The following is an 11343-nucleotide window of genomic DNA, read 5'->3' as shown; positions in this document are numbered from 1 at the left end:
CGCCGCCGCGGAGGGGAGGGCGGAAGCGGGGGTTGCGCCGCTCTGCGAGTGCTTCCGGCTGGGGCGGGCGGCGGGCGGGGCCGGGCTGCCGCTTGTGTTCCGGGTCGGCGGGGGACGCTGCTGCCGTTGCCGGCATCGGGAGCGAGACCGAGACCGAGGCACCGCCGCCATGAACCGCTTCTTCGGCAAAGCGAAGCCGAAGGCGCCGCCGCCCAGCCTCACCGACTGCATCGGGACGGTGAGTGCCCTCCCCGGGGGGCTTGGCCCGCACCCCCGACCCCCGCGAAGGGCCGGGGCCGGCCGATGGGCCGCCCGGCCCGGCCGCCGCCTCGGCAGGGGCAGGGGAGCGACGGGGGCGGCACGGCCAGCCCGGGCTGTGGGGCGCGCCCGGCCGGCCGAGGCCCGAGCCCCGCTGCGGGTCCAGGGGCCTGGGCCCGGCGGGCCGCGCCTGCCCCCGCTCGCCTAGGCCTGGGCGTAGAGCTTCGTGCGTGGGGTACTGCGTGTTTGTCTGCCTACCCCTGCGCGGAGCTGTGCGGGTGCCCGCGGGGGGTGCGTGGGCCTGCGCTGGGTCGGAGGTAGCGGCTGTGGGGGTGCGTGACGTCACGCACCGGGGCATAGGTGTGCGCCTCCGTGTCGGAGTGTGGGAACGCAGCTCTGTGCAGGCACGGCGTCTGCGTGAGTCAGTGTGTGTGTTTGTGCGCGCATACTTGAACGTGCACAGCTGCGTGCCTGTGCTTCGGTGCGGTGTGTCTGTGTATACGCACGCGTGAATTTTAGTCTGCACCTGTGCATCAGCACAGCGCGTGTGGGAGCATACAGGTATGCTGGGACATACATTTACTTGTGCGTATATACACCCATGCCTATATTTGTTCTCTGTGCATAGGAGCGCATCCCATAAATGGATGCACGCTATGTGCGTGTAAGGCCTGGCTCTCCTTACATCCTCATGGATATCGTCAATATTTCCATCTGAGGGCTTGTCGTGGTTTAAACCCAGTTGGCAACTAAGCACCATACAGCCGCTCGCTCACCCTCCCCCCCCAGGTGGGATAGGGGGGAGAGTTGGGGAAAAAAGTGAAACCCGTGTGTTGAGATAAAGCAGTTTAATAGAACAGCACAACAAAGGAAGAGAAAATAATAATAACAATAAAGTATACAAAGCAAGTGTTGCACAATGCAGTTGCTCACCACCCGCTGACCAATGCCCAGCCAGACCCTGCGCAGTGATCGCTGCCCCCCTGCCAACTCCCCCCCTGTTTATATACTGTCTCTTCCTTACTGTATCTGTTTAGGGTACTGTTTCTTTTCCCCTCCATCAGAACAAACTTCTAAGCATACAGCACTTGGTTTTTAACAAAAAAAACACCCCCAACCCTATTGAACAGCCAAGAGATGAACCTAGCAGGAACTAGATGTATCTAGCAACAATTAGACCATCAGTGTGTTAGCAGCATTATTCTTATACTAAATCCAAAACAGCACTGTGCCAGCTACTAGGAAGAAAATTAACTCTATCCCAGCCGAAACCAGGACAGGACTTCACTGCTCTGATTGCACTGGCTGACTCCTGCCACGCCAAATTGTGGGAAGGCAGGGACAGGAGCAAGGGAACCAGCACCTCTGTCCAGTACAGAAGGTGGGAGGGCAAATCTCACCTTCTGATGAAGTTTGTTCCATCTGCTACAGACAAGCTTGCTGTAGGGGCGATGGCAGGATGTGCGCAGGTGGACAGTTAAACAAGCCTAGACCAAGAAAAAAATGCTGAGGAAACGTGTGGTAGAACAATTCATAGCTGTTATAAGGTTGGCCTGTCTGAAAAGAAGGTTAAGGAAAAGTTTTAAGAAGGCTGATCTTGTCATTTTGTGGTCTGGTTTTTTGCTTTTAAGTTTGTGAAGAAAACTGTGGTATGTTTTTACAGCTCCTTCTGTTGTAAACTAATTTTAGAAGGTGAAGAAAGAACACAGGTCTTGAGTATTTGTCTGAGTGGGTAATGAAGTCAGGTGAAAGATCAGTAATGGCTGTGGTATAAATGGAGGTTAATTAAGGCTAACTAAGCATTGTCCCTGGAACCTGACAACAAAAAGTTTCTGTGGAAAATCACCATTTTCCTCCCAGAAGATTTATTTTGCTACTCGGTGAAGAGACTCTTTAAGTTAAATACCTAATATTTGTCAGTGCTATCTACACAAACACATGCACGTCAGTCTCTTGCATATGCCAGTGGCTGGGATGAGAAGTGGTCATAGTTAGTGTTTTTCCCAGTGTGTTATTTTATTTGTGAAGAATCTGCATTGCTTTTTAGCAGTATTGAACCCAAACACAGCTCCAAGTACATTTAGTTAGAACAGTAAATAAAGCATATGCTCAAAAATCAGGATGAGCTTTCCCATTGTCTGCCAGTGAATGCTTTGGTAGATGGCTACAAGTCCAAAATCCATCTGAGATACAGTTATTAATACTTAAATTTGCCATTTCAGCACTATAAGCAAAAGATCAAGAAATCTCTTCCTCACAGCAACCCACTCTGTATTAGTCAGTCAGATTTTTGAGGGCTGATTTTGCCAGTTCCAAGTTAATGTGCATTTTCTAATGTTGAGACAAATCATAACAAAACCAGCCACATTTAGATATGCGAGCAGGCTGTCTTCCACTAGGAGCTTGTTCAATGCTAGTGGATTTTTGGGGTACATAAAAGTGTAATTTAAACAGCTGCTTTGACTGGCAACACCAGGAATTGATGATTTTTTTCCCCAAAAGGTGGTCATCACCACCACCCACCAGGACCTGCATGCAGTTCTGATCGTCTTCTAGTTGTTTGTAATTACGTTCTCTGAAAATTTGGCTATACAAGACAGCAGGTTAACTGAAAAGTAGAGTTTCAGGTTTATTTTACATATGTGCTGACTTGGCAACCAATGGTGAGTTACAGGATGGGTTTTAAGATATGAAATCAAGAGCCCATGTTGGTCAGCTGTTGAGAAATGAAGGGCTGGCTCCAAGCACAGCTCTTTGGTATGAGGAAGTCTGTGAACCACTGTTACATTACTGAGCTCCATGTTAGCTTTGTGCCCTGTTTTGACAACTTCCAATTTCTGCAGATGGAACTAAATTTTAAGACAGTTCTGTGTACTAGTAAGTGTGGGGAGAAACATACTTCCTTTTACAAGTTTGAAGTTTATGAATTAACTTTTTGTGCCAATTTACATGAAGTAATCTATGTGATCTGTGAACAACTTGGTGTGTTTTCAGGTCATTGTCACAATAGTGAAGTCTCTAGTACAGGTCCTGCTAAAGGATTAGAGGTATCATTAGATTTTTTTTCTTAACTTGCATGTGAATTATTATTGAAGAGAGTTGTGTGAGATGTTAAAAAACTTGCAGTGTTTCTTTAGCATGTTAAATTCAACAGTTTGGAGACTCAAGTAATATCACTTCTGTGGTGTTTTCAATCTTGGACGCATTTCGTTGTACCTTTTGAAAGAGTCAAATTGCTTTGTAAAATCTCTTACCACGTTACTTCAGTGGTAATTAGCCATTAAATGGCATTTAGGAATTACTGTATTTGATGAGCAGTGATTAATGTTCATAGTTAGTATTTGTTAAAAATGCAGACCACTCTTAGGCAGTAATTGTGCCTCTGCTTTGGTTGTGCTTTCCTGTGTATGCAGAAGTAGTATAACTGAACCCAGTGAGATCGGCACACGATACACATTTTTTTCTGTGGTAAGAGAACAAGCATCACCTTAAGATATCTAAACAATTCAAGATTTTTGCATTTAAAGAGCTGGTTCTGTGGATCACTAATCTAAAGTGTTTGCTGAAAACCAGGAAACACTTCTCCCTACATTTCTTTGATGGCTGGTTACTACTGAGTTTGCCAGCTGGCTGTGTGATGCCCTCCTGTCTCCCCACTTACTCCCCACGGGCATGTTCCCACTCTTCCTTGCAGTTTCTGCTTGCTCTCTTGCCGTGCCTGCCGTGCTTGCCTCAACATTGCACTAAGTGGCAGATTTTTTTTTCATCCCTGCTGGCTGAGCACAGTCAGATGACTCAAAGCTGTCATGAGGCCGGTAGGAGGGAGGATGCATCAGGAACTGTGGCATTGGTATTGTTTTAACTTTTTCTTCGTTGAAAAACCACTCCAAATTTATGGTTTTTCAGAGTAGTAAGTAGGAAACATAGGAACAAAAGGCGAATAGTCGTGACAACAATGTTAAAATTCAGTCTTATACGTGGTGTTCTTTTTTTTAATTGAAATAAGGTGCGATTTTGCTTAATAGGGATTTGGGAAACCACGATCACTGTCTTTTGTTTAGATTGGTGCCCTTCTGTAGCAACAAAACGTACCTTGGTATACCTTATTTGTGAATAATAGAAAGCAGCTCTCCAAGTCCTAATACACAGTCTCGTTTTCTTTTGGATAAATTAGATCCATTCTCCCCTCTTCTGTCCTCATTTTTAAAAGCTGAGATCCTGTGTAATGTATGTGTGAGATTTTTATGTAGTTAATTGATGTAGGAGGGTCTGTCTCTGTTTCCTGCTAGTACTGCCTAAAAGAATCATTATATAAATAGACCAAATAACTGGTTTTCCCCTGTAAAGAAGGCTGACCTCAAAGATGCATTTAGCTGATGAAGATCTTGAGGAGGTACTACACTTTGAACCCACAAAAGTTCTAAAATTGCAAATACCTCTTTTTCTTGCCATTAGTAAAATATTTGGCATAATAGAAAGCTTAATACAATTTTTTTCAATGCCAGCTGTGCCCCGACACTTTAATGTCTTGTGTGGAGTGTTCATATCAAATGTTCTGCTCAGGATGCCTCTGGCAAATGCACGTTGCTGTCATAGAGCAGAGATTTAAAAGGATTGTGGAGACACCAAAATGAAAATTCGCATAATTATACATGTTTAGCAAGTCAGAATTGTAAATTTGCACTGATCGGTCTCGCACTATAATTGGAATGTCATTATATCCTAATCCCTAGAGAGGCTCCTTGGAATGAGAAGTTAATAAGCTTTATTTTGTTGTTTCCAGAGAAGTGCTGTGATAGTTGGTTCATGTCAAGCAGGCTTTCTTTGGTTTTTTTATGAACTCATGTATGCTGTTAGAATGATCTATACCCATGCTTGGTTATGTAATTATAATCTTTAACCCTCTTATGCAGAAGGGCTAAAATATGTCCGTAATGACAGCTCTGTGATATGCTTTGCACCAGGGCTGTTAGGGTTGACTGCTGGAGGTCTCTTGCTGAGCTATGCAGCTACTATTGGGATTTGGAGCAAAAGTGCAGTAAGAATTCAGAGTGGCGACCAGGTGGAACTGCTGTGTCCTGGCTCCCTTTGCTGGAGGTGATGGGAAAAGTGTCTCTCTGACAGAGAAGTTAGGCAGCTTTGAAAGAATGGTTAAGTCTGGGCTTCTTAAACGTAACCAGTAATCCAGGTATCATTCTGAGGGATTAATGTTCTCTGCCCACCAAAAATAAACCTCTCGCCTTGCTGAACACATCCCTGTCCCTTTTGCATTGCCCCCTTACCTGCCAGCACGGTACACTTACATTTTTCTGTTTCACTTTAGTCCCTGGCACTGTATGTTATCAGAAATTCCTGAATAGAAACCGTGACTTGAGTGGGTGCGCACGGGAGCATCTCAAAACGATGAGAACGTGTTACAATGGCAGAGCTTCCTGCAACCTCAGAATGTTTTTTGTGCTCCTTGTAGAAGGTGTTTCACTTGTTTCTGGTTTTGGATTCTCTACAAACTTTAAACTGTTTATAAAACCACTGGGTGAAGAAACAATTCAGTTAGAAGCATAATAAAACTGAGGCTGTTATTTTTGTTGTCCAGTACCTGAATAAAACCTTAATGAATGTTTTTTTGTTTGTTTTCCTCGTCATGTATTAAAGGTGGATAGCAGAGCTGAGTCAATTGACAAGAAAATTGCTAGGCTTGATGCAGAACTAGTGAAGTATAAGGATCAAATGAAGAAGATGAGAGAGGGGCCTGCAAAGGTAAGAATCTTCTGTGGGATTTAAGCATGAGAGGATGTGACTCACGCTCCTCCTCATTTAGCGGGGTGACTTAGCCAGTTCATCAGGTTCTTAGAATTGCATCTTGCCGTACTGATGAGGTATAAGATCCTGCAGGATTATTTTTATTCTAAAGCGTCCCTGAGACATGCATCTTTGAAACAATGTTTTCATTGGTTTTTATTTCTTCCAAAGTGTAATGTAATTCCTCAGTCAGAAGTAACTTCCTTCCCGTCTTCCTTCCGTTACCTGAAGTAAGCCTGGTAGAGAGACTTGTTTTGTTCATCAACCAAAATAAAAGGGAGTAGGAAAACCCATTTTTGAAAGGAGGTGAACATATAATATAAAATGTATCTAATAATAAACATATCTAATATAAACAGTATTGTGAAAGTGCCTTTTGCAGTATTATTTGATGCTGACCATTAAAATGTGTTGATGAAAGATCGTTCTGATGGACTAAGTTTGACTTTGTATTCTGCTTATCAAAAAAAAAAATCAAAAGCCAGAAATTTTGAAAGTATTTTCTATTAGAAGCTTTACATACAAGCCTGTTTGGTTAATCATTAATGCAGGACAAATGCTGAATGTGACTATGGTTAAATGCTTTGCACTAGTACCTGAGGAATCTTTTGGAAGACTTACATGCAATACATTAGGTTTAAACAGTATAAGAGTAAAGTCAAATATTTTTCCTAATGTAACTCTTATTGTGTCTTTCAGAATACAGTAAAGCAGAAGGCGCTGAGAGTGTTAAAGCAGAAGCGAATGTAAGTTTAAACCTTTCTCAGTTTGGGATTAATGCAAGTCTGTTTTCTTTAAGGGGGGTGGCACACTTTCATTTCTCTGTCCAGTACTCTTGCTTCTGAGCATTCTTTAAAGAAAAATGCTGAACAAGCTAGCCAGCCTTTCAGAAGCATCTCCTTAAGAGATTTTGCATCAGCATATTTGTGCCTTATTTGTATGTGAGTATATAAATATGGATTGGGACAAGCTGACCTAAAGCTGCTCATTATTAAAGCTATGCTTGGCTCCTAAACTTTCTGAGAGAGCGCCTCTCTTCATATTACTAATGGATTACTATAAATAGTGTACTTGATGAACTTGGTCTGGTTTACTGGAAATCTACCTGTTCTCTGTGAACACCCTTTAGGTCTTGAGCCCATGTAGTGTGGGTAATTGTGTCCATGTAGAAGAACCCAGAATGGACAGGATAGATGATCCTGTGGTCTGGTCTAGTCTAGTATACTGTCTTGAAAAGTGTCCAGCAAGAAATACAAAGGAAAGAATGTCAGAACATGGCAAGTGTTCAGGGATGCTTCACTGGAATATTTTACAGTCCCTGAACTGCAAATCTCTTAGGTGTTATCTGAGCCAAAGCTCATATCATCTTGTATTTTCATATCCCTCAGATGAATTGCACCTCTACAGACTTGCTCAATTACTTATTTTATTTGTGAACTCTTACCATCCAAAATATCCTGTGGCAGGGAATGCAGTAGTTTAGTTAGATGTTGTGAGAAGGGCTGCTTTGTTTTGGGTTTTGTGGGTTTTTTTTCTTTTTTTGTCTGTGCTGCCTGCTAATCTTACTTGATAGTTGTTCCCCTACTTACAGTCACTGGGCCCCTTATAATAGGCTATCATATCCCTCAGTCATCTCTTTTCTGTCTTGTTGAACAGTAATACATTTAATCATTCCTTGTCCAGAAGCTGTTTTGTATTTGGATCATCCTTGTCTTGCAGACCTCCTGCCTTGGATGTTTGAAGAAGGACTCATTGTTTGTTTTTATGCTTTCATTTTTATGTTTAACTTGACATATTTTACATGCTTGATTGGACACAAGTTTAGCTTTGAGAAGGATGATTTCTTGATATTTAAAGTCTTCCTTTTCTTTTTGGTTAGCCTTAACAGTTTTCCGTTTGCTACCCTGTCCTCCCTCTCCTCCTTGCCCTGCAAAGCTCCAGTGCAGAGCCATTGTGGTTTAGATAACCTGCGTCTCTTCCGTTCTGCTTACAGCATCAGTGAGCAGTGGCATGCATCTCTAGCTTATAGTGATTAAAACTTTTGCTATATCCTCGCCTACTGTGTAAGCCTATACAAATATGGTATTGCCATCAGTTAAAACAGAAGCTTAGTTCAGGAGTAGCTTTGTCAACTTTAAATACACAGAAATGCATAATGGCCAGATTTTTATGCAGCTGTTTATTCTGCAGTTGTTTGTAATAAAGTAAAAAAAAAAAAATCTGCTTCTATCTTTAGACTACTGCTGCTGATTTTTCAATTTTTTAAAAAATTAAGAATTTTTGTGGCAATAAGTAGCATGGTGTTTTAAAGCCATTATTTGCATTGCTTTTAACAGGTATGAACAACAGAGGGATAATCTGTCACAGCAGTCTTTTAATATGGAACAAGCTAATTACACTATTCAGGCACTGAAGGATACAAAGACAACGGTACCAGTATATTAATCTCACATTTGTTTAATTTGTGTGTGCTACATCAGATACAAGCGTGTTGTTTGGCTCTATTCTAGGTTGATGCAATGAAATTGGGGGTGAAAGAAATGAAGAAAGCTTACAAGCAAGTCAAAATTGATCAAATTGAGGTGAGCTTCTATAGTTTAAACTCTTAAAGAACAGAAACAATGTACTGAAATAGTGACAAGTGGACCATGTAACTGAAGCGTAAGCCAACTGTTCTAGTTCATATGAGTGAACAAAACAAACAAAAATTTAATTTCAAGACATTTGCAAGGCCTGGCCCTGTCTTCAGAAAATGCTTAAATAAAAACCATAAGATCTCTAAATATAATTTAAAGTATGCTGCACTTAAACTCTTGGTCAAATGCCAGTGCTGAATTCCTTTAAGTTACTCCTGTGCTGTTTTTATATATGGCCTGCACTGTAAACCTTTAGGTGAGTATTGTCTCCTTACTTGTACCCAAGTACAGTGCCAGTAGGTATGCTAAAGTATCTTCTAAATTTTGCTGTGGCACAACTCAGGTAAGTGCTTATTCTCCAGATGGTAGATTTTAGTGGTGGACTTGGTAATGTTAGGTTAATGGTTGGACTGGATGATCTTAAAGGTCTTTTCCAACCTAAACAATTCTATGATTCTATGATTTAATTTCTCTAGATTTCATACTCTCCTGCTTTTCAAGATAATGCTAGACTCTGAAAACCTCTAACAAATTGCCCAACTTACCATGAAGAATACTTAAAAGGATTTTGCAGAGATGTTGTTTCAAGGTTCCTCTTTTTCTCCCTCATACATTTATTATAATTTTAATAGTAGTTAAGGCCGCTCTATAGTACTTAATGCATGTGTCTTGACTTGTATTAAGGCTGCTTCAAAAAATGGTTTATGCATTAAAAAATTTGAGTGCCATGTATGTTGGAATTATTAAACTGAGTTTGATTAAGGTCTGATAAATTTAACTAAAACTATTAAATATGGACCAGTTGAAATTGTTTCTTGCTTCAGGACATACAAGATCAGTTAGAGGATATGATGGAAGAAGCCAATGAAGTCCAGGAGGCACTGAGTCGTAGCTATGGAACACCAGAGATTGATGAAGATGACTTGGAAGCAGGTTAGGAAGATGGAGGATGATTTTTACATTACTGAATGTAATGTATGAATGTATGTTTACATACATATGAATGTATGTATTTGTACAATGAATGTAAAAATCATCATACAGTCATAAGTGATTTTTAATTTCATTAGTCAAATAATTTATGTTAAAGAAAAAAGGTTTTAATCACTTTTTTTAAGAAAAGTTGCATTTCCTTTAAGAGCAGTAGCAAGAGTATGAGACAAACATGAGAGATACACTAATGGAATGCTGCAGTGAAGGAAAGAGGGTTCTGTGTAGTGTGTGCGTGCATGCGTGTGTATTCCCAGCTGGCGACTAAGCAATGCTGAGTATGAATGTAAGCATTCAGTATGAATCCTGTTTCTCTGTAAGAGCAACTTTTCTTTTGTGAAAGGAATTCCTTGCATAATTTTTCAACCAACATAATTCAATTTCAGAACTGGATGCGTTAGGTGATGAGCTTTTAGCTGATGAAGACAATTCCTACTTAGATGAAGCTGCATCTGCTCCAGCAATCCCAGAGGTCACTCCTACTGACACGAAAAACAAAGTGAGTCCTTTCCTCTTCAAAAGCAAAACACTTTTTTTTTTTTTTTTTTTGATTAATCACATTTGTGTTGGTTGCTTGATATTTGGAATCCTTAATATTTTGAACAAAAAAATGTGCTTGATGTTTTATGTGTTTTGGATGCTATGTATGAGAGAATACAGTGTACTGAATGCTCTTTATTATATTTTAAAGACCTAAAATGGCATTTTGTAACTCTTATTTAACATTGTCAGACTGCAAGTAGAATTTAAGTGTACTGTTACAGCTCCTAGTATAGTTATTCTTAAAAATGTAAGAAAGTCTTCTGTATGTTTGCTTTTGGGGCTTCATAGTGAGGAAGAAACTGATGCTTGTATTTTTGATCCCAGCTGTCACACAGTGACAATTACAGATACATCACTTTATAGAAATTGTAAAGACACTTGTGAAATGCTCTGGTTGGTGGAGAGTTGTTAAGCTGTTGCTTCTTTTTCTTTCTTACAGGATGGTGTATTGGTGGATGAATTTGGATTGCCAAAGATCCCTGCAACATAAATGTTTCAAAAGCACAATGGATATAATGAACTATACTTTACAAATGAAATTAAGATTTTTTTCTTTTTTTTTTTTTAAATCCTGGAGAACTTGTCCTTCCGGTGTAACCTTAATATCACTACATCCTAGAATGCAACATGAGTGCTGGTGGTGTTCTTTCTTTGAAGAAAGCTGTTCTACTACTGACTTTTCTATTAATGGAAAATCCGGCACAATTCCCTTCAGTGGAAGCAGTCAGTCTAAGAGGTTTTGATTTCCGTGTCTTATGGACAAAGTAATACGTGCAGAGTAGTGGTGGCTGTTGATAGCTGAGGTTAATTTTGACTCTGTATTATGTTTCTCTTTCTTGAAACTGAGACTGTATGTTGCTGCTTTACTCTCTGTAAAATAGCTCCCTTATTACTATGCTTATTTGATAAAAGAATTGAAAGCAATTTTTAAACTACTGCAGTCTTGCTACTTTTATGCTATTGTAACCTTCTCGAAAGCTGTAATAAATAGGGTTATCGTTAACTTTATGTATTCTATGGAGACATAAAATCGTGTAGATTAGCTGATCCTTGTGTGTGGTGTTTCTGGTAATTCATTTGGTCTTAAGAACAGGGAGCCGGTTATCAGTGTTGTGTG

General features: G+C 40.7%; 1 protein-coding gene across 1 annotated transcript; it reads left to right on the top strand.

Moving 5' to 3' along the window:
• The first annotated feature begins 128 nt into the window (after positions 1-128).
• Positions 129-11273, top strand: CHMP5 (charged multivesicular body protein 5). The gene is made up of 8 exons (XM_075704681.1): positions 129-238; positions 5911-6015; positions 6757-6803; positions 8394-8487; positions 8568-8639; positions 9518-9626; positions 10070-10182; positions 10666-11273. The coding sequence occupies exons 1-8, from the start codon at positions 170-172 to the stop codon at positions 10714-10716; spliced, it is 660 nt and encodes a 219-aa protein (XP_075560796.1). The 5' UTR covers positions 129-169; the 3' UTR covers positions 10717-11273.
• Positions 11274-11343: the final 70 nt, after the last annotated feature.

This window comes from Pelecanus crispus, chromosome 2 (genome assembly GCF_030463565.1).
Source record: "Pelecanus crispus isolate bPelCri1 chromosome 2, bPelCri1.pri, whole genome shotgun sequence".
NCBI classification, from domain to species: domain Eukaryota; kingdom Metazoa; phylum Chordata; class Aves; order Pelecaniformes; family Pelecanidae; genus Pelecanus; species Pelecanus crispus.
The sequence above is the reverse complement of the archived record's forward strand: the minus strand, read 5'-3'. Positions and strand labels throughout refer to the sequence as shown.

Coding starts and splice junctions, on each gene's coding strand:
- CHMP5 (XM_075704681.1), top strand. CDS start 170: ATGAACCGCTTCTTCGGCAAAGCGAAGCCGAAGGCGCCGCCGCCCAGC. Junction 6,804..8,393: donor GTGTTAAAGCAGAAGCGAAT/GTAAGTTTAAAC, acceptor TGCTTTTAACAG/GTATGAACAACAGAGGGATA. Junction 9,627..10,069: donor TGAAGATGACTTGGAAGCAG/GTTAGGAAGATG, acceptor ATTCAATTTCAG/AACTGGATGCGTTAGGTGAT.